General features: G+C 45.3%; 1 protein-coding gene across 4 annotated transcripts in view; it reads left to right on the plus strand.

Annotated features, from left to right (window-relative positions):
• The first annotated feature begins 267 nt into the window (after positions 1–267).
• Positions 268–22,110, plus strand: part of hap1 (huntingtin-associated protein 1) — a 51,779-nt gene continuing 29,936 nt past the window's right edge. For 3 of the 4 annotated variants that reach the window (XM_012971495.3, XM_012971493.3, XM_031893938.1), the window contains exons 1-3: positions 268–453; positions 14,764–15,041; positions 16,370–16,564. In XM_012971495.3, the coding sequence (XP_012826949.1) occupies positions 434–453; positions 14,764–15,041; positions 16,370–16,564 (493 nt within the window). In that variant the 5' untranslated portion in view covers positions 268–433. 4 annotated transcript variants of the gene reach the window in all.

The following is a 22,110-nucleotide window of genomic DNA, read 5'->3' on the forward strand; positions in this document are numbered from 1 at the left end:
GTGCCGGCGGTTGTGCCCCAATGTGGGTGAGGGCATTAATGGTGCCCTGATTTCTTTATACTAGAAAGAATCAGGAGGAAACGACTTGGGTGTATACAAAGGTGCTGAGAGGGGCACACCCTAATGGTTCTATTAGAAGTGGGACAGTAGTAGATACCCTTGCTGGCACACAGGGGGCAGTTAGTGCAGCACAGGCAGCATATTCATTACCTGCCCCACAATGTGAGGGGTTAGTCTCTCCCTAATCCCTGTGCATTCAGTGCCTGCTCCTCCTCCTCCTCCTCTCTCCCAAGCTAAATATCCAGCCGCCTGTTTTCCCTCTCTCCAGTCTCTCTCCGAGCCATTGATCACTGCTCAGGGACTAGGAACAGGGGCAAGATGTGAAGGAGGAGCAGACAGGACCTAATCGTGGGGTGCAGGGGGCCCTCCAGCCATGCACTACAAACTTGCAAGGTCAGTGAGGGGATCTTTTTGAATTATTCCACTTATCAGCTCTCTTTTCCCAAGCACCATTTCTTTTTGGCACCATTCATTTTGCTGGGATAGCTACTCTCCCGGATTTGATAGATTGTAAGCTCTTGGAAGCAGGGTGCCCTAAACCTGTTTTTTTTATTCTATAACCCTTGTTTGGTTAAATTAATGTAAATAGCACTAACTAACTTGCTGATGCTATAAAGGTAAATGTCAGTATATTCATATATAAAGAAACTATTCTTTCCATTGTTCAGACTGAGGCGGCTGATGTGCCTGACAAAAAGCACTTGGTTTGGTTACATGGGAGTAGGATCCCCTTTGTTGTAAAGTAGGGATCTCCAAACTAAAGCTCAGTTCCTGCTGGCAAATACAGCTTTTAGATTGTAAGCTCTGAGGGTAATTTGTAGGTTTGATCCGTATATGCCCAGTTCTGTTGTAAAGCACTGTGACATATGTTGGCACTTATATACTGTATGTATGTGTATATATATATATATATGTGTGTGTGTGTATATATAAGAATAATAGTAAAGTAATACAGGTACAGGACCTGTTATCCAGAATGCTTTGGACCTGATGTTTTCTGGATAAGGGATCTTTCTGTAATTTGGAACTCCATACCTTAATTCTACTAAAAATAAGGATTAATTATATCTTAGTTGGGATCAAGTACAGGTACTGTTTTATTATTACAGGGAAAAGGGAATCATTTAACCATTAAATAAACCCAATAGGACTGTTCTGCCCCCAATAAGGGGTAATTATATCTTAGTTGGGATCAAGTACAGGTACTGTTTTATTATTACAGAGAAAAGGGAATCATTTAACCATGAAATAAACCCAATAGGGCTGTTCTGCCCCCAATAAGGGGTAATTCTATCTTAGTTGGGATCAAGTACAGGTACTGTTTTATTATTACAGAGAAAAGGGAATCATTTAACCATGAAATAAACCCAATAGGGCTGTTCTGCCCCAATAAGGGGTAATTATATCTTAGTTGGGATCAAGTACAGGTACTGTTTTATTATTACAGAGAAAAGGGAATCATTTAACCATTAAATAAACCCAATAGGACTGTTCTGCCCCAATAAGGGGTAATTATATCTTAGTTGGGATCAAGTACAGGTACTGTTTTATTATTACACAGAAAAGGGAATCATTTAACCATTAAATAAACCCAATAGGGCTGTTCTGCCCCAATAAGGGGTAATTATATCTTAGTACAAGCTACTGTTTTCCCGTGATTCAGAACTTTCTGCATAATCGGTTTCCGAATAACTGGTCCCATGCCTGTACTGGAGGAGATGTAAACCCAAAATAAAAACGAAAGAAAATATCAGTTCCAATATGCATTCATTGAACGTTTTCAGTGGTTTTAATATCATTTATAAATGCAACTGCTAATGAAAGCAGTGTCCGTCTGTCCCTTTCTGCACTGCTGGTTCTGGCCCTTTACACAATGTAACAAAGGTCGGCCCTGCGTGTTTCTTCACAGGTCTGTTAATCAGCTGGCTTCTGCTGCATTGTTTCACAAGTCAGAATAGAAAGGGACAGACATCGCTTTCAATAGCAATTACTTCACACATCACATTAAAACAACTGGACGTTTGCTATGAATGTATATTGGAAAGTTACTTAGAACCGCATTTTCTTAAATTAGGCAAACTGTATTTTTGGGTTTACAATGACAAACGATAACACCGCACAAATTGTTTGGTCTTTCGTGCTGTCGCCACGTCCTTGTTACTGTTGTTAAATAACATACAGTCACTTCCTACGTGAAATAATTACGTCAGAAGGGAACAATTTATTTGTACCTATCTTTTTGTGGACAACAGGATGCTACTAATGGCCCCCTATTGTGAGGCTGCTATATGGGACAGCAGGATATTATGTGAGGATACAACATTCCCAAAACAAAAAACAAAGCCAGGCGGCAACTGTCCCTTCTCGGCTCCTTATAGCAGCACATGGATTACAAATAGGGATTTACCGAATCCAGGATTCGGTTCGGGATTCGGCCTTTTTGGCAGGATTCAGCTGAAGCCATGGTCCTAGCCAATCATGTGACTTTTCAGCACATAAACATAAATGCAGAAGATGAGTTCTCTAAGTTTTTTTTGCACCTTCTACGCCTTAAGCTGGCCATACACAGCCACGTATGGGTGGCGATATCGGGGAGGCATGTAGGCGAATTCGATCGTTTGGCCCTGGGGCCAAACGATCAAATTCTGCACGCGGCAATGGGGCAGTCGGTTCGGGGATCGCATCAATGAGCCGATGCGATCCCCGATCCGACTGGATTTTCTAACCTGGCCGATCAATATCTGGCCAATTTCAGGCCAGATATCGGTCGGCCAGGCCCCTTGGTTCTGCCCCTACATGGGCCGATAAGCTACTGAATGCATGTAATTTAGGATTCAGATTCGGTTCGGTATCGAATCTCAAAATAGCGGTACCAAAGTTAAAATGTAGATTTTATTTATGGTGAGATTTGCAGTCGGTATTATGTGTGGTTTTAGTGCAGGATTGTTTACCCTTTTTTCCCAACTGGATTTTGGAACATTTTTGGGACTTTGGGACATTTGTAAACCCGGGCAAAGATGTTAAGGTGGCCACACACTGGCAGATTTTAGCTGCTAATTCGAGCCTTTAGACCAATTCAGCAGCTTTTCCCCCCAATCGATATCTGGGTGAAAATTGGCTAGGTGTCAATTGGGTAGGTTAAATTTTTCCTGTCGGATCGGGGGCCACATTGGCTCATTGATGTAGTCCTTGGTCTAATGACTCCTATAATTATATAATTGTAATTTGATTGTTTGGCCCTGGGGCCAAAGCTGATATTGCCCACCTAATGGTCCCCATACACGGCCGATTCTAGCTGCTGATATTGGTCCCTTAGACCCAATTCGACAGCTAATCAGCCCCTGTATGGGCACTACTGACGGCCTGCCCGACTGACATCTGGCCTGAAATCGGTCAGATATTGATCGGGCAGGTTAAAAAATCTAGTCAGATCGGGGACCGCATCGTCTCGTTGATGCCTATACCCATCGTTATAATTCGATCGTTTGGTCCTAGCATGGATTCCATATATTGCCCACCCGTAGGATCTGAAGGTGTATGGGCACCTTTAGGCACATAGGGAGAAGATCTGCTTATTTGGTGACCTTGCCAAACAAGCAGATCTTAACTTGTATTAACATCCAGGCCTGGATAGTAATTGGGGTTCTGATTCATCCCATGGGTGTTCAGTTGGGTTGAGATCAGGGCTGATTCTGCATGGACCTGACTTTGTGTATGGGGGGCATTATTGTGCTGAAACAGGATAGAGCCTTCCCCAGACTGATGCCACAAAGTAGGAAGCACAAAATTGTCATGGCGTCCTATGATGTATCCTTTAGGTTTGATTCTATTGGAACCACAGGCATAATGGATAAGTATGGTCCCTGCCCCGTGCAGCTTACAATCTAAGCATAAGTTGGCTTTACTGATTCAGCCAGGTAGTGTTTTCCTGATATCTGCCAAAACCCTGTCCTTTCCATCGGGCTGCCAGCTGCAGAAATTCCACTTATCACTCCAGAGGACGCGCTTCAACTGCTACAGAGTCCAATGGCAATGACCTTTACGTCAGTTTGGCATTGCACATGGAAATGTTAGGTTTGTTTGCCTCTCATCGCCCATAAAAACCCCTATGCTGTCTATGGATAGTTCTTGTGCTGACGCTGCTTCTGGACTCAGTTTGGAACTCAACAGTGACTCTTCCAACTGGAAACCTGTATCTAGAGCGTCCTTTTTCGGAGCAGTTTGTCACTCGCGATAGCAGAGATCTATCTCGGGGGACTCAACTGCTCCGTGGGTTCTTACCCTTAAAGTGTCCCAGTCACCTGTATGTGTAGGTGCACCTTGGCTATGGGCACAAGGGACTCTTTCTCCAGCCCCAGATACAGCTGATCAGCTGCGCTTAGCTTGGCCTGGGTGCAGACACACACAGCGGATTTCGGCACAAAAATGCATAGTTTTATTTCTGTGCCGAAATGTGCCCTTTGTGCACCAACGCAGTGCCCATGAATGCAGGCACAGGAGCGGGCTGAGTGTAGTGGATCAGAAACAGCCCTGTGTGCCCATAACCTTAGGGCAGTGGCAGACGGGGAAATTAGTCGCCCCGTGACAAATCTTCATTGCCGCGGGCGACTAATCTCCTCGCAATTCCATCCCACCAGCAAGAATGTAAATCGCCGCTGGGATGGCATACGCATCGCAACAATTTGCCGAAGTCGCCCAAAGTTGCCTTGAGAGGAATTGCGGGGAGATTAGTTGCCCGCAGCAACGAAGATTTTTCGCAGGGCGACTAATCTCCCCATCTGCCACTGCCCTTATATATTAGGGTGAAGACACACGGAGCTACTAGTAGCAGCTACTTGTTGTGGCTACTAAAATAGACAATGCTGATCATTTACTGATAATTGTCTCTACGTGTGTTAAGCAGAGGCAAATCTCAGTATTGTCTATGGCAGGGAGTTTAGTAGCCTTCAAAAAGTAGCTGCTACTAGTAGCCCAGTGTGTCTTCACCCTTACACAGATGGTGCTTTGTTTGCCACAGTTCTCTATACCTGCCTAAGGGCCGTGACACGCGGGAAGATTAGTCGCGCCGCGACAAATCCCTGTTGCCGCGGGCAACTAATCTCCCCGCAATGCCATCCCACTGGCTAGAATGTAAATCGCCGGTGGGATGGCATACGCGGTGCCGCAATTTGCCGAAGTTGCCTTCCCACCGGCGATTTACATTCTAGCCGGTGGGATCGCATTGCGGGGAGATTTGTCGCGGCACGACTAATCTCCCCGTGTGTCATGGCCCTAATGGGCAGCCTTAGTAGCCTGGGCACTTAATGAGGATGGCATTTGGATGGCCTTGATGGCCCTGAGCCTAAATGAAAAGTGGGAAGCCATGGCCTAGAATCTCAATGGACATATTGCATTGCCCGACAATCTGCCGTGCTGTCCGCAGCTGGCACAGAACACTCAGCTCATTGATCTATGACCCAACTTTCTGGGCACACGTGCCTCGCTTCCTATGGATCTGTGCGATTTCCCGAGTCAGGAAATGGCAAGAGAAAATCTCCTACCTGACCCCAAGGCTTATACCGAAACTGTGTCACTTGCATCAAATAAAATCCCTTCTCTAATCAGAAAACGCCATCACGTGTTGTGCCCGGATTAACATCTCTGCCCGTACAATTAAAAAATCCCAATGCCTTTCTAAGCTACAATGTACTGAATTTATATTAATTAACATTTACAGGTTTAGGGTTCGTTATCCGGAAACCCGTGATGCAGAAAGCACTGAAAAATGGAAAGACCCTCTCTCATAATTTTTTTTCTCAGTAATAACAATAATATAATAATTACTATATTAATAATATAATCACTCCCTCCTAGGCCCGGACTGGCAAACTGTGGGTTCTGGCTAATGCCAGAGGGGCTGCTGTAAGATGCCATAGGCACTCACTATTTATTGGGCTGTTTGGGCCTCTGTGTATTGGAAATGCCAGGGCCTGTTTTGACTCCTAGCCCAAGTGGTTGGCAGAGGGCCACACGTAAAGTGTTAGAAACTTTGGTAAGTTTTGGTAAGATTTTATTCCATTTACAGCAAAGGACAATGCCTATGAACACCACTATTATATATAATTGTATTTGGCATGTCTTTCCATTGTGTCATGTTTTATTTGCCCTTGCATAAAACTAATTTTCCACTTTAGAAACCTTCCATAAAGAACTTAACAAGTCTTATTTGGTGCACAAAGTACAGGGACATAGTGATATTCACCCAAGGTGGAACTGAAACCAGCTTCCCTGAATTAAAGATCCTAGCCACAGCCATGTGACCTGTGCTCTGATGAACTTCAGTCACACTTTACTGCTGCGCTGCAAGTTGGAGTGATATCCCCCCCACCTCACCCCCAGCAGCCAATCAGCAGAACAATGGGAAGGGAGCAAGATAGCAGCTCCCAGTAGGTATCAGAATAGCAGTCAATAATAAGAAATCCAAGTCCGGCTTGGGACTCCTCCAGTTACATGGGAGTAGGAGAAACAATAGGCTAGCTGAAAGCAGTTCTAATGTGTAGCGCTGGCTCCTTCTGAAAGCTCAGACTCAGGCACACTTTACTGCTCTGCTGCAAGTTGGAGTGATATCCCCCCCTCCCCCCCAGCAGCCAATCAGCAGAACAATGGGAAGGGAGCAAGATAGCAGCTCCCAGTAGGTATCAGAATAGCACTCAATAGTAAGAAATCCAAGTCCGGCTTGGGACTCCTCCAGTTACATGGGAGTAGGAGAAACAATAGGTTAGCTGAAAGCAGTTCTAATGTGTAGCGCTGGCTCCTTCTGAAAGCTCAGACTCAGGCACACTTTACTGCTCTGCTGCAAGTTGGAGTGATATCCCCCCCCTCCCCCACAGCAGCCAATCAGCAGAACAATGGGAAGGGAGCAAGATAGCAGCTCCCAGTAGGTATCAGAATAGCACTCAATAGTAAGAAATCCAAGTCCGGCTTGGGACTCCTCCAGTTACATGGGAGTAGGAGAAACAATAGGTTAGCTGAAAGCAGTTCTAATGTGTAGCGCTGGCTGAAAGCTCAGACTCAGGCACAAGGCACTGAGATGGCGCCTACACACCAATATTACAGCTACAAATACATTTGTTGGTTCAAGAATAAAAGGTTAAATGGCAGAGGGAATTATTTGCTGTGTAACAGTGTCATTTAGAAATAAAAAGTACCCCATAAATATGATGGAATCCCTTTAATAGAATCCCATATCTTTACCTGCTGCGTAAGGTGTGCACATTGGATACAAATGAGACTTGCCCTGGACAAGAGATAGTTAAAAAAGTGCCTAAGTTGCAGACCTCTCCTCCCCTACTAGGTACAAGGTTTGATCAGGGGATCAGAGCCTTATCGAGGGATAATTGCTGAGTAAGCAAAGCCAGTGTTTGTGGGGGCTTTGCAGCCCAGTGGTTAATTATTACACCTCTGTGGTAATTGTGTCCCCTATCTGCAGTATCATGTAGTTTGCAAAGTTCCCCCTCCTCCTGCTTTGTGGCCCAGAGCTGAGGGCCCTGTTGCTTTTTAGGCCTGTGGGTGAGGGAACTAAAGTGGCCATACTCGGGCCGATATCAGTCCTTTAGACCAATTCGGCAGCTTATCTGCCCGTGTAGGGGCAAAACCGACGGGCCTCCCCGACCAACATCTGGCCTGAAATAGCCCTGCTGCTTGCAGGCTCAAGCGACAGGGCTCCTGGGTAAGTAGTACACTCTCCGGCAGCAATATTACTTGGCCCTGCTCATTGCTTGGCCCTGGTCATCTTGCACATCTGAGCAGCCATTGTAAGGGGCATAACCAGATCTCCACTGCTTACACAGAAGGCAAATTGTGGTTAGATCCCTGCATATGGCACAGTAAAGGTGGCCAAACACATTGCTAACCACTAATTTGGCAAGATCAGCAAACAAGCAGATCTTCTTCTGATTTGCCCAACTTAATACACACTAAGATCCACTTGCTTGGCAAGGTCACCAAGTGAGCGGATCTTCTCCCAATATCCCCACCTACGGGTGGCTGATATTGGGCTAATTCGGTGGTTTGGCCCTGGGTATAGGCGTCTGTCAGTTCGGGGACCGTATCAACGAGCTGTTGTGGTCCCTGATCCGACTAAATTTGAAACCTGCCTGATCGAGATCCTCCTGATTTCAGGCCAGATGTCAGGCAGGCAGGCCCGTCGGTAGTGCCCATACACGGGCAGATAAGCTGCCAAATCTGTCTTAGGGACCGATACTGGCAGCTAGAATCAGCCTGTGTATGGCCACCTTAAGGTGGGCAATATTGGCTAATAGTGCCAAAAAAATCATATTAAAACGTTGGGGATCCAAGGTCCGCATCAAGGAGCCGTTGTGGTCCCCGATCCGATGGAAAATCAAACCAGTCCGATCAAGCTCTGGATAGTTTTAGACCAGATGTTGGTTGGTCAGGCCCGTCTGGGATTCCCATACATGGGCAGATAAGCTGCTGGATTGGCCTAAAAGGCTTTGGGCCCCCTTAACTATAGCAGTGAGGGACATTTTTACTAAACCTGGTCCTATTTTTGGGCTCATAGAATCCCGTGCAACCTTAATAAATGAGCCCCAGAATACGTAGCTTCTCAGGGCGAGGGAAAAACATTTTGTCTTGTCAATCACAATGTACATATCCTCTGTACTGAGTAACGAGTGTGGCATCGGGCAGTCTGTGTGGTGTTTGAGATACCCTCAGCTAACCATATACAAGGACAAACGAGACTTTGAGCTGAAAAACATTGTGTTATCGATATCTCCGGATCTCCCAAGGAGCCCAGCAGCCCTTTCATCATCCCTCCGGCAAACAAAGGCCCAAGTGCAGCCTCTTTGTAAATGGGTCGTTTTATTGCCCGCGTTTAGCATTGAATCTTAATATCCTGTTTGAGTAAGGGATACACTTTAACTAGTCAACACAAAGGGCCCCTGTCCTTCCTGTGCTGATGGGTTTTCATTCCCCCCCCCCCCCCCCCCCCCCCGGCTTTTATTCAGTTTATTTGTATTTTTTTAAAGGTGTAGGAGGAGGATCCCCTGAATGGTGCCAGTGTAATTGAATCCAAATTTACAATTGTGTTTGTTTCTCCAAAAAGACAACTGAATTTGTTGCAATTGTACCAAAGTTGATCGGGCAAAATAGTAAAGTAGACTTAAGGCTGAGATCGCCAAGCGAGCGGATCTTCACCCAATATCCCCACCTACGGGTGGGCAATATCGGGGAGCATGTAGGTGAAAAAAACAATAATTCGATTTGGCCCCAGGGCCAAACAATCGAATTATATTAGCGTCAATGGGGCAGTAGGTTCGGGGACAGCATCAACGAGCCGATGTGGTCCCCGATCCGACTGAATTTTCTAACCTGCCAAATTTCAGGCCAGATATCGGTCGGCCAGGCCCCTCGTTTCTGCCCATACACGGGCTGATAAGCTGCTGAATCTGTCCAAGGGACCCATATCGGCAGCTACAATCGGCCCGTGTATGGGGACCTACACAGTGGCCATACACAGGCCGATTCTAGCTGGCGACATCAGTCCCTTAGACAGATTCGGCAGCTAATCGGCCTTTGTATGGGGACTACCGACAGGCCTGTCCGACCGATATCTGGCCTGAAATCGGGCAGATCTCGATTGGGCAGGTTAAAAAATCTAGTCGGATCGGGGACCACAACGGCTCGTTGATGCGGTCCCCGAACCGACCGAATTAGCCTGGATTCTCCCGATATCGCCCACCCGTAGGTGTTTCCGGGGGGGGCATCATCAGCGCCAGATTTGTCATCGGATCACCCCGTGGCCACCCCCATTCACACACCATTCCGCTCGTGCAAGCGCATTTGCGCATTCATTTAAACTTACATAGCAGTGGGGAGAGCAGCACCTGGGGCTCCGCATCCCCCAAGGATCACAGCCCCCCACAGGTCCTCCCACCACCTGCCCTCCCCAAATGTGGCCAGAGGGAACGCCCGCGGGGATCGGGTCTGGGCAGCAGGACCCACCAGGTTTTTCTCCAGAGCCCCGCCGGCCCAGCCCGACCCTGGGTATACCCGAGCACTCGCTATAGGAGGGTTACATAGGATTTCCCAGGATGCACCCCAGTTAGGCAAAGAGTTAATAGTAATAGAGGAAAATGATGGACAAGCAGATGGCAAAGGTGTGACCCGAAGAGGAAGAAAGACTAATACAAACACACAGTAACACACAGTAACACAAAGCGTCAGGGAGTGGCCGGGTTATGGGCAACACATTTATGAGTACACAGTAACCAAGCAATGTAAATAATCAGCACGGGAAGGGACAAGGGTCAGGCCAACGCTGGGGACACTTCCGCTTTCCTTAAGGGAATCTATATCTGTTGCCTGCAGGGAGTTGCAGTAAAACGTTGCGTGTAATTAATATGTTACAGTTACTGTTTGGGTCAATGCATTTGGCTGCCTTATTGGCATTTGTGGCTACTGACTAGACACTGGTGGGCCCATTGTTTGGGCAATTTCTTTGCCTTTCATTATCATCCCCATACCCCCCCGGGGCATTATGTGCCACCCCCTGCTGATATTAATTCCCTATAGAAGGGGTAGCCTAAAGTTGCTCTATTCTTAGAAGATGAAATCAGCGAGCAGAGTCATCTAATCTTTCTGTGATCAGTTCAAAGCAGAGCAACATCACATGACGTTTCTTTTCTCAACAAATTAATTTTCAGCCGAAAATGAGCACCAGGTGGCACTGTTGTCTCAGAATCACTGTTTTAGTAGTTTAAAAACTGCTAATATCTTTAAAACTGGAAAAAAAACTATAAATGTGTTGCTCAGAAGAGCGCTCTAATGTCACATGGTTTTGTATTGAGATTTTATATTTCATTTTATTTTCCACAGCAATTCTTACCCATTATATGCCCATAAATAGATGTCTACCTATAACCTTGGGTTGTAAATGATCCTTAGGTCTGTTTAAAAACGCAATAACATTTTATTGTATTTCCAAGAAGGAAATGCGTTTTTATTGCGTTTCCCAGAATTGCATTAGCAGTTTATCCTCCGTCCAAAAAAGGGGTGGATTTCCCTTTAAAGAAGGAAGAAAATAGCATATTTACTGTGTTTAATTGTAGTAGATAATAATTGTTTGATAACAATTAAGCTGAATGGTCACAAAGTAAATGAACTTAGACTGAATTATAGAGAAGTGTAAAAAAAGCATTATAATGCTGCCACCTAGTGTTCCGTGACTGTAATTGCAGCACTAGCTGATAAGTTGAAATACTCCAGACAGAATAGAATATATCTAATAGAATATATCTTTATTGTCATTGTCACATAGTAAACAACGAGATTTAAAAGAAGCAAGCAACAACTCAAAGCAGTGGCATAGTAAAAGATAATATCAGTCTACTGTTACATATTTAAAGCCATAATTGCTCTTGGATAAAAGCTGTCTCTCAGACGATTAGTTCTGGCTTTAAATGCTCTATATCTCTTCCCTGATGGCAAGAGCTGGAAGAGACAGTGGCCAGGCTGAGTCGGGTCGTGTGCAATGCCCAGAGCTTTTTTCCGGCAACGGGAGATGTAAATGTGTTCCACGGTTGGGAGCGGACAATCAATTATCTTCTCTGCAGATCTAACAACCCTCTGAAGTGCCTTAACCTCTTTGGAGGTGCAGGCACCGAACCACACACATAGTCCATACGTAAGTATGCTCTCGATGGAACAGTGATAAAAGGCAAGAAGAAGATTTTTAGGTAGATGGTTTTTCCTCAGAACTCTCAGAAAGTACAGTCTTTGCTGCGCTTTCTTTACCAGCCCCTTAAGGTGGCCATACACGAGCAGATCCGCTCGCTTGGCGATGTCGCCAAGCGAGCGGATCTTCCCCCGATATCCCCACCTACAGGTGGGCGATATCGGGGAGCATTTAGGTAAAAAAAAAAAATAATCCGATCGTTTGGCCCTGGGGATTATGTGGGCGGCAATGGGGCAGTCGGATCGGGGACCGCATCAACGAGCCGATGCGGTCCCCAATCCGACCGGATTTTCTAACCTGGCCGATCGAGATCTGGCCAATTTCAGGCCAGATATTGGTTGGCCAGGCCGCTCTGCTCTCCCCATACACGGGCCGATTAGCTGCCGAATCGGTCCAAGGGACCCATATCGGCAGCTATAGTCGGCCCATGTATGGGGACCTTTAGTGTTTACACTAATGTCAGATCATCCTCCAACTCCATTCCTAGGAATTTCAACACTGAAACCCTCTCCACCTGCATTTTATCAATGATGAGTGGTTCAACGTTGGTCTTTTTTTCCTAAAATCAATGACCAGTTCCTTGGTTTTTTCAATGTTCCGGAGCAGGTTATTGTCTTTACACCACTCTGACAGCCGTTCCACTTCATCCCTGTAGTCCATCTCACTCTCTTTTCCAGAGATAAGTCCGATCACCGTAGTATCATCCGCAAACTTAATGATTTTATTTCCAGAGTGTGTAGGAACACAATCATATGTGTATAAGGTATATAATAGCGGACTTAACACACAACCCTGGGGTGAGCCGGTGCTTAAGCATAGAGCGTTTGAGATGTGTGAGCCCAGTCTAACCCTCTGAGAGCGACCGGACAAAAAGTCCAAGATCCAGCTACACGTAAGAGATGGAAGACCCAAAACTGCCAATTTGGACACTAATCATTGTGGAAGTATGGTATTGAACGCCGAGCTAAAATCCACAAAAAGCAGCCTCGCATAACTCCCCCGTTGCTCCAGATGGGTCAAGGTAGCATGAAGAGCTGTAGCCACGGCATCCTCAGTAGATCTTTTTGCCTTGTAAGCAAATTGGAATGGATCTAAATCTACTGGCAGGCACGCAATGATATGATACTTGTTCATTTTATAGGACATATTTCTGCTGCTATTTATTCATTAGCATTGGATTTTTAGGGGCATATGTATCCTCTTTGATAAACAAAACCCCTTCTGACCTATGGGGAAGTCTATTTAACCCTTTCATAATTATGGCCAACGGTCTGCAACATCTTTCTGGACACGATAGGCTGAAGGTTGTACAATTCAGTTAGTTATATATGTCCATGTTCTGCCCCCAATATGGGGTAATTATATCTTAGTTGGGATCAAGTACAGGTACTGTTTTATTATTACAGAGAAAAGGGAATCATTTAACCATTAAATAAACCCAATAGGGCTGTTCTGCCCCAATAAGGGGTAATTATATCTTAGTTGGGATCAAGTACAGGTACTGTTTTATTATTACAGAGAAAAGGGAATCATTTAACCATTAAATAAACCCAATAGGGCTGTTCTGCCCCAATAAGGGGTAATTATATCTTAGTTGGGATCAAGTACAGGTACTGTTATATTATTACAGAGAAAAGGGAATCATTTAACCATTAAATAAACCCAATAGGGCTGTTCTGCCCCAATAAGGGGTAATTATATCTTAGTTGGGATCAAGTACAGATACTGTTTTATTATTACAGAGAAAAGGGAATCATTTAACCATTAAATAAACCCAATAGGGCTGTTCTGCCCCCAATAAGGGGTAATTATATCTTAGTTGGGATCAAGTACAGATACTGTTTTATTATTACAGAGAAAAGGGAATCATTTAACCATGAAATAAACCCAATAGGGCTGTTCTGCCCCCAATAAGGGGTAATTATATGTTAGTTGGGATCAAGTACAGGTACTGTTTTATTTATTACAGAAGAAAGGGAATCAGTTTTAAAAAATTGAATTATTTGCTTCTAATGGTGTCTATGGAGTTTCTGGATAATGGATCCCCTGCCTGTACAAAGCAGGCTTTTTCCCCCCAGAAAAAGTGACAGTTTGTCAAGAGTGAAAATGTGAAATGCACAGCTATATGGGTAAAAGTTTCAAACCCAATGTGGTGTGTAAGAGCTGAAGGATAAGAGGTGATGTCTGGTTCCTTCCCTTTACATTGCCTTTCTGGGGACAAACAGTGCTTGGACTGTAAGCTCTGTGGGACAGGGACCTCCTTCTTCTTATGTTGATTTACACAGGACCCTACCCTAGTGACCCTGCCCTAGTGACCCTACCCTAGTGACCCTACCCTAGTGACCCTACCCTAGTGACCCTACCCTAGTGACCCTACCCTACTGACCCTACCCTAGTGACCCTACCCTAGTGACCCTACCCTAGTGACCCTACCCTAGTGACCCTACCCTAGTGACCCTGCCCTAGTGACCCTGCCCTAGTGACCCTACCCTAGTGACCCTACCCTAGTGACCCTACCCTAGTGACCCTACCCTAGTGACCCTACCCTAGTGACCCTGCCCTAGTGACCCTGCCCTAGTGACCCTACCCTAGTGACCCTACCCTAGTGACCCTACCCTAGTGACCCTACCCTAGTGACCCTGCCCTAGTGACCCTACCCTAGTGACCCTACCCTAGTGACCCTGCCCTAGTGACCCTACCCTAGTGACCCTACCCTAGTGACCCTACCCTAGTGACCCTACCCTAGTGACCCTGCCCTAGTGACCCTGCCCTAGTGACCCTACCCTAGTGACCCTACCCTACTGACCCTACCCTACTGACCCTACCCTACTGACCCTATTTGGCCTCACTTTGAATCTCCCTATTGGTTCCTTTGCTTGTGCTGCTTTGTAGAGAATATTGCTGATCAGGAAAAAAAGTAAATCCTATATAAATCTTCTTATTAATAGACTTTGTGTCTGTTCCAGGGGTGCAAGCGGCGGCCTCGCTGAGGGGAGACCCGGGTATCTGTTCTGTCTCCCGGACCAGGGGGTAGTGAAAGCCTCGGTGCATGGCAGCCTGCTCCTCCCGCTGACTCCTGCCAAGCTGGACCCCTCGGCACTGTGTCCGGAGGCAGCCAGTACCCCAGCCACCAAGTCCGCTCACCTTCAGCCAACTGCCCCTGTCTGTGCCTCCCAGGGCAATGAGACCTTCAGAGCAGCACCCAACAAACATGGCAGCCACCGAGATGCCTCCACTATCACAGGTAGGGTTATCCGGAAGCTTCTAGGGACCGATACTCATTCCAGTAAATATATACCCATCTGAGGCTACAATTTTCTTGTTATTGTTACTTTTTATTACTTATCTTTTTATTTAGGCCCTCCTCTATTCATATTCCTGCCTGTCTTTCAAACCAGTCTGGTTGCTAGGTGAACTTGGACCCTAGCAAGAGATAGTTCCTAAAGAGGAGCAGGAGAGCTGCTGAACAAAAAACTGCAGATAATAAAAAATGAAGACCAATTGCAAATTGGCCTCTGAACCAACATGTGTTAAAGAGCCCCACACAACACAGAAACCCCCTCGCTGTAATCTGTTATATGCTGAAATTCAGCTCCTTCTCTTTCTGCATCAATTGAATTCCTGGCAGGGGAGGAGGGACTAAAACACTGATGTTACACATTGTAACAACTTCCCCACAGCTTACAGACAGCATGCAGGAACTACATAACCCACAATGCATTGCACTGGGATGTTCCTTTCCTTATTGACATCACGTGTGCAGCAGGGGATTGTGGGATTGGGAGGAGGCAGGCTGAGGGACAGGCGCTACTGTTACAGTTTATTTGAGTCACAAAGTAGTCAGCCAGATCAGCAGGGGAACAGGGGGCGGGGCTTAGGGAACAGGGAGCGGGGCTTAGGAAACTGTTCCAAACCAGATTATTACATTAAACATCATGAAAAGCACCCCCCCCGGGTTTCTATTTATATGTTTTCCAAGCACTAGCGGCTCCAGCTTTGGCCAGCAGAGGGCAGTGCTGAACCTCTTGCTATTTTGCCTATTTCACTTTCCTATGGCAAGAAGTGAGGTTTTTCGTTACATAGATTCACTGAGGTACAGAATGCCCTGTTCCGAGCAACTCTGCAGTTGGTCTTCATTATTTATTTCTTATAGTTTTTAAATTATCTGCTTTTCAGTTCTGCCTCTTTTTAGGTGGTCAGTGACCCCAGCATTCAAATAACGATCGCTCTGTGAGACTACAATCTCATTCAAACCACTGCCTGGTTGCCAGGATAAATAAGACCCTAGCAACCAGATAGCTGCTGAAATACTCAACTGGAGAGCTGCTGAACAGAAAGCTAAATAACTGAAACCCCACAAAAAAATCAAGACCAATTGCAAATTGTCTCAGAATATCAATGTCAACATCATACTAAAAGTTAATTTAAAGGTGAACTTAAGCTTTAATAAAGGTGTTTAGGCCCCTGATGACTTATTTAAAGCCCTTTTTCCCCATAGAGACCAGGCACAGGCAACCTGCGGGGGGTCCATTCACTAAAACTAGAATATTTCTCATTTTTTTCCATTTGCAGATGTGTGCACTAGCGGGGATGTGCCCGAGGTGGAGATCATTAGCCTGCTGCAGGAACAGCTGCCCCACTACACCCTGCGCGCAGACACCTTGTTCGGCTACGAGCACGACGATTGGCTGCACACACCCCTCCTACCCCAGGAGCTGCCCCTCCAGCTCACCACTGAGCAGATAGCAGGGACCCTCAACTATTTCCGTAAGTCTGAGTTGGTAGTTATCTACCATTGGCACGTAGTATAGGCTCTTTATGAAGAGACAAGTTTGAAAAAAAAAACAAAAACAGATTAAAGGCTAAGTAAACCTTGTTTAGGTACTTTTTTGCAATTTACGTTAATTATTTTTTTGTTTGTTCAGAGCTGTTTGGGTTTTTATTACTGGCCAATATATTGAATTTGCTAACAACAAAAACAGTGCCATCTGCTGGTCAGTTCTTATAACTGTACAGTCAGATATGGTAGGAAAACAGAGAAGTGTTCTGGTGTTGCTCAGGAAGGAGATAGGAAAGCGCAGCTGAGGCTTCTGGTTTCTTTTCTGAGCAGAGCAACATCAGAACTCATCTCTGTTTTCCATCTCTTGGACTCTACAGTTACAGGAACTGACCAGCAGGTGGCGCTGTTGTTACAAATTTCTATTTATCAGCAGTTATTATTAACATTTATTATTAACATTTATTTATAAAGCGCCAACATATCCCGCAGCGCTGTTCAATAAGTGGGTTTTATACATTGGACATACAGAGTAACATATAAAGCAATCAATAACCGATACAAGAGGGGAAGAGAGCCCTGCCCAAAAGAGCTTACAATCAGTTAATAAAAACTTCTGAAACGGAAAAGTGTTTAGAAATGCACCCTGGGCAATTTTACATGACATATTTCTATGTGAGATGGTAAATCATGAGAGTGCAGTGCATTGTGGGAGTTTAAATTCATGTACGTATGTACTGTATTCTGTTCTGCCACAGATACATACAGAATCACCCACAGGTACATACAGAATCACCCACAGGTACATACAGAATCACCCACAGGTACATACAGAATCACCCACAGGTACATACAGAATCACCCACAGATACATACAGAATCACCCACAGATACATACAGAATCACCCACAGATACATACAGAATCACCCACAGATACATACAGAATCACCCACAGGTACATACAGAATCACCCACAGGTACATACAGAATCACCCACAGGTACATACAGAATCACCCCACAGATACATACAGAATCACCACAGGTACATACAGAATCCCCAGGTACATAACAGAATCACCCACAGATACATACAGAATCACCCACAGTACATACAGAATCACCCCACAGATACATACAGAATCACCACAGGTACATACAGAATCAACCCACAGATACATACAGAATCACCCACAGATACATACAGAATCACCACAGGTACATACAGAATCACCCACAGATACATACAGAATCACCCACAGGTACATACAGAATCACCCACAGGTACATACAGAATCACCCACAGATACATACAGAATCACCCACAGGTACATACAGAATCACCACAGGTACATACAGGAATCACCCACAGTATACATACCAAGAAAGTCACCCACAGATACATACAGAATCACCCACAGGTACATACAGAATCACCCACAGATACATACAGAATCACCCACAGATACATACAGAATCACCCCACAGGTACATACAGAATCACCCACAGGTACATACAGAATCACCCACAGATACATACAGAAATCACCCACAGATACATACAGAATCACCCACAGGTACATACAGAATCACCCACAGGTACATACAGAATCACCCACAGATACATACAGAATCACCCACAGATACATACAGAATCACCCACAGATACATACAGAATCACCCACAGATACATACAGAATCACCCACAGATACATACAGAATCACCCACAGATACATACAGAATCACCCACAGATACATACAGAATCACCCACAGGTACATACAGAATCACCCACAGATACATACAGAATCACCCACAGATACATACAGAATCACCCACAGGTACATACAGAATCACCCACAGATACATACAGAATCACCCACAGGTACATACAGAATCACCCACAGGTACATACAGAATCACCCACAGATACATACAGAATCACCCACAGATACATACAGAATCACCCACAGGTACATACAGAATCACCCACAGTACATACAGAATCACCCACAGATACATACAGAATCACCCACAGTACATACAGAATCACCCACAGATACATACAGAATCACCCACAGATACAATACCAAGAATCACCCACAGATACATACAGAATCACCCACAGGTACATACAGAATCACCCACAGGTACATACAGAATCACCCACAGATACATACAGAATCACCCACAGGTACATACAGAATCACCCACAGGTACATACAGATCACCACAGAACATACAGATCACCCAGATACATACAGAATCACCCACAGGTACATACAGAATCACCCACAGATACATACAGAATCACCCACAGATACATACAGAATCCACCCACAGTACATACAGAATCACCCGTCAACCAGATACATACAGAATCACCCACAGGTACATACAGAATCCACCCACAGGTACATACAGAATCACCCACAGGTACATACAGAATCACCCACAGGTACATACAGATCACCCACAGGTACATACAGAATCACCCACAGATACATACAGAATCACCCACAGATACATACAGAATCACCCACAGATTACATACAGAATCACCCCACAGGTACATACAGAATCACCCACAGGTACATACCAGAATCACCCACAGGTACATACAGAATCACCCACAGATACATACAGAGCCACCCACAGATACATACAGAATCACCCACAGATACATACAGAATCCACCCACAGATACATACAGAATCACCACAGGTACATACAGATCACCACGGTACATACAGATCACCCACAGTACATACAGAATCACCCACAGATACATACAGAATGCCACCCACAGATACATACAGAATCACCCACAGGTACATACAGAATCACCCACAGATACATACAGAGCCACCCACAGATACATACAGAATCACCCACAGATACATACAGAGCCACCCACAGATACATACAGAATCACCCACAGATACATACAGAATCACCCACAGATACATACAGAATCACCCACAGGTACATACAGAATCACCCACAGGTACATACAGAATCACCCACAGATACATACAGAGCCACCCACAGATACATACAGAATCACCCACAGATACATACAGAATCACCCACAGATACATACAGAATCACCCACAGGTACATACAGAATCACCCACAGGTACATACAGAATCACCCACAGATACATACAGAATCACCCACAGGTACATACAGAATCACCCACAGATACAGGAGCAGGAGAATCTATGGGCGGCAGTGATACGAGAAGCAAAATACAATAAACTATATTGATTCACATTAGTATCTGTTTTACTATAGAAACTGGTGTCATGACATAGCCCTGAGATAAGCTTTGCCACAAGCTGGCCAGTCACTGGCTAATAATGGCTCTGTTTGGTCACTGGCTAATAATGGCTCTGCCCAGTGGCATAACAATAGAGGAAACAGACCCCACGGTCGTGGATGGGCCTGGGGAACAAGGGGTCCCAGAATGTGGGGTCTGCTTCCTCTATTGTTACATGGCCCCCTTTCCTCCACTTGCTCTCTTGCCTCCCCCAGCAGGGAGCTATACACAAGCAGCCTAGGGGATGAGAGAGAGGGGATGGAGGGAAGAGGGCCAAGGGCTGTTATGCTTTGCTAATCTGCACCGGGCCCCTCTGAAGATTTTTTTGCAGGGGGGTCCAGCCCAGAGTAGTTACACCACTGGCTCTATCACAAGCTGGCCAGCTACTGGCTTATAGTGGCTTTTCTAGAAGCTGGCCAGTTACTGGCTAATAATAGCTCTGCCATAAGATGGCCACTCGCCGGCTAATAATGGCTCTACCACAAGCTGGCCAGCTACTGGCTAATAATGGCTCTGCTATACACTAGCCAGTAACTGGCTAATAATGGCCCTGCCAGAAGCTGGCCAGTCACTGGCTAATAAACCAGCGCCTCTGTTTGTGCTTCCTTTATATCACGTGTGAATGTTCTACCGGATACACAATATATATTATTCTCTTAGCTGGCCGTACGCCTCGGTTACAGCCCTGTGGGGTAAATGGGCAGATTGTTATTTCCCAGTTTTGGCCAGGGAGGTGCCCAGGGAGGGAGTTTCCATGTTTGTGCTGAGGGCTCAGTTAGAGGTTGGGCTGTTTGTGTGACTGAGCACCTAGTCCCTTATCAGCCCAAGGCAGTAAATCGTGGCCTTCACTTCCCTGCAGACTTTAGACCCCACTCCCCATAGACAGGGCATGTGTAGAGCCTCTCTGGGTCTCATACCCTTGTGCTTTTACTAGAGAAAAATTCATTTGCTCATGTCCTTTGGGGGGTAAAGTCATAAATGGTCTTCATTTTTACTAATTGTCTAGTAACCCTTAAGGTCCCCATACAAAGGCCGATTGTAGCTGCCGATATCGGTCCCTTAAACTGATTAGGCAGCTTATCGGCCCGTGTAGGGGCAGAAACAACGGCCATACCCGTTTATGTGGTCCCTGAACCGACTGCCCCACTGCCGCCAGGACCAAACGATAGAATTAGCCTACACGTTTCCCAATATCACCCACCCTGTAGGTGGGGATATCGGGTGAAGATCCGCTCGCTTGGCGACCTCACCAAGCGAGTGAATCTTCACGTGTATGGGGACCTTTAGGTTGAAGACACACAGAGCTACTTAGTAGCAGCTACTTGTCATGGCTACTAAATGCCAGAAAATCCCCTGCCATAGTCAATACTGAGAATTGCCTCTGCTAAACACACGTAGAGACAGTTTTCAGTAAATGATCAGCATTGTCTATTTTAGTAGCCGCAACAAGTAGTGGCTACTATTGTGTCTTCACCCTTAGCAACTGATCGGCAGCTAGCATTTACTATTTGACTTGTTTGTAAACAAACATCTCATTGGTTGTTCTGGGTTACTAGATGTGGTCAGACTTAAGGCTTTTGGTTACATTACCTTATTCCTAGCAACTTTTCAGCTGGTCATTTTTTATTTGTTGTAGTTTTTTTTAATTATTTGCCTTTGCCTCTTTTGACTCTTTCCAGCTTTCAAATGGGGGTCACTGACCCCGGCAGCCAAAAATCTATTGCTCTGTGAGGCTCCAGTTTTATTGATTACTTATCTTTTTTTATTTAGGCCCTCCTCTATTTATATGTCTGTCTCTCTCGCCTGCCCGATCGGCATCTGGCTGCCCATGTATGTGGCCCTGTTATAGGCCCCATATATGCCAAATCGGTCTGAAGGACCAGTAAAACTGCCCGTGTATGGCCACCATTAGTAAAGGATAAACACTTGTTATTATTATTTTATAACTATTTTATAATTATGTCAATTTTGCTAAATATTAACGTGCGGTGCAGGTATGGGATCCCTGAAACCTGTTATTCTAGAAGCTGTGAGATACATCGGTTCCATTTCCCATAGCGCCTATTTAAACAAACAATTCTTCATGTTTGACAGCTTTGTTTTTCCTCTTTGTTAATAAAACATTACACTGTACTTAGGGGGAACTGAGCTGCATGGATCCATATTGGAGGCAAAACAATCTTATTGTTTGTGTTTAAGTGGTTAGTAGCCTTC

The sequence above is a fragment of the Xenopus tropicalis genome, chromosome 10, assembly GCF_000004195.4.
Source record: "Xenopus tropicalis strain Nigerian chromosome 10, UCB_Xtro_10.0, whole genome shotgun sequence".
Taxonomy (NCBI): domain Eukaryota; kingdom Metazoa; phylum Chordata; class Amphibia; order Anura; family Pipidae; genus Xenopus; species Xenopus tropicalis.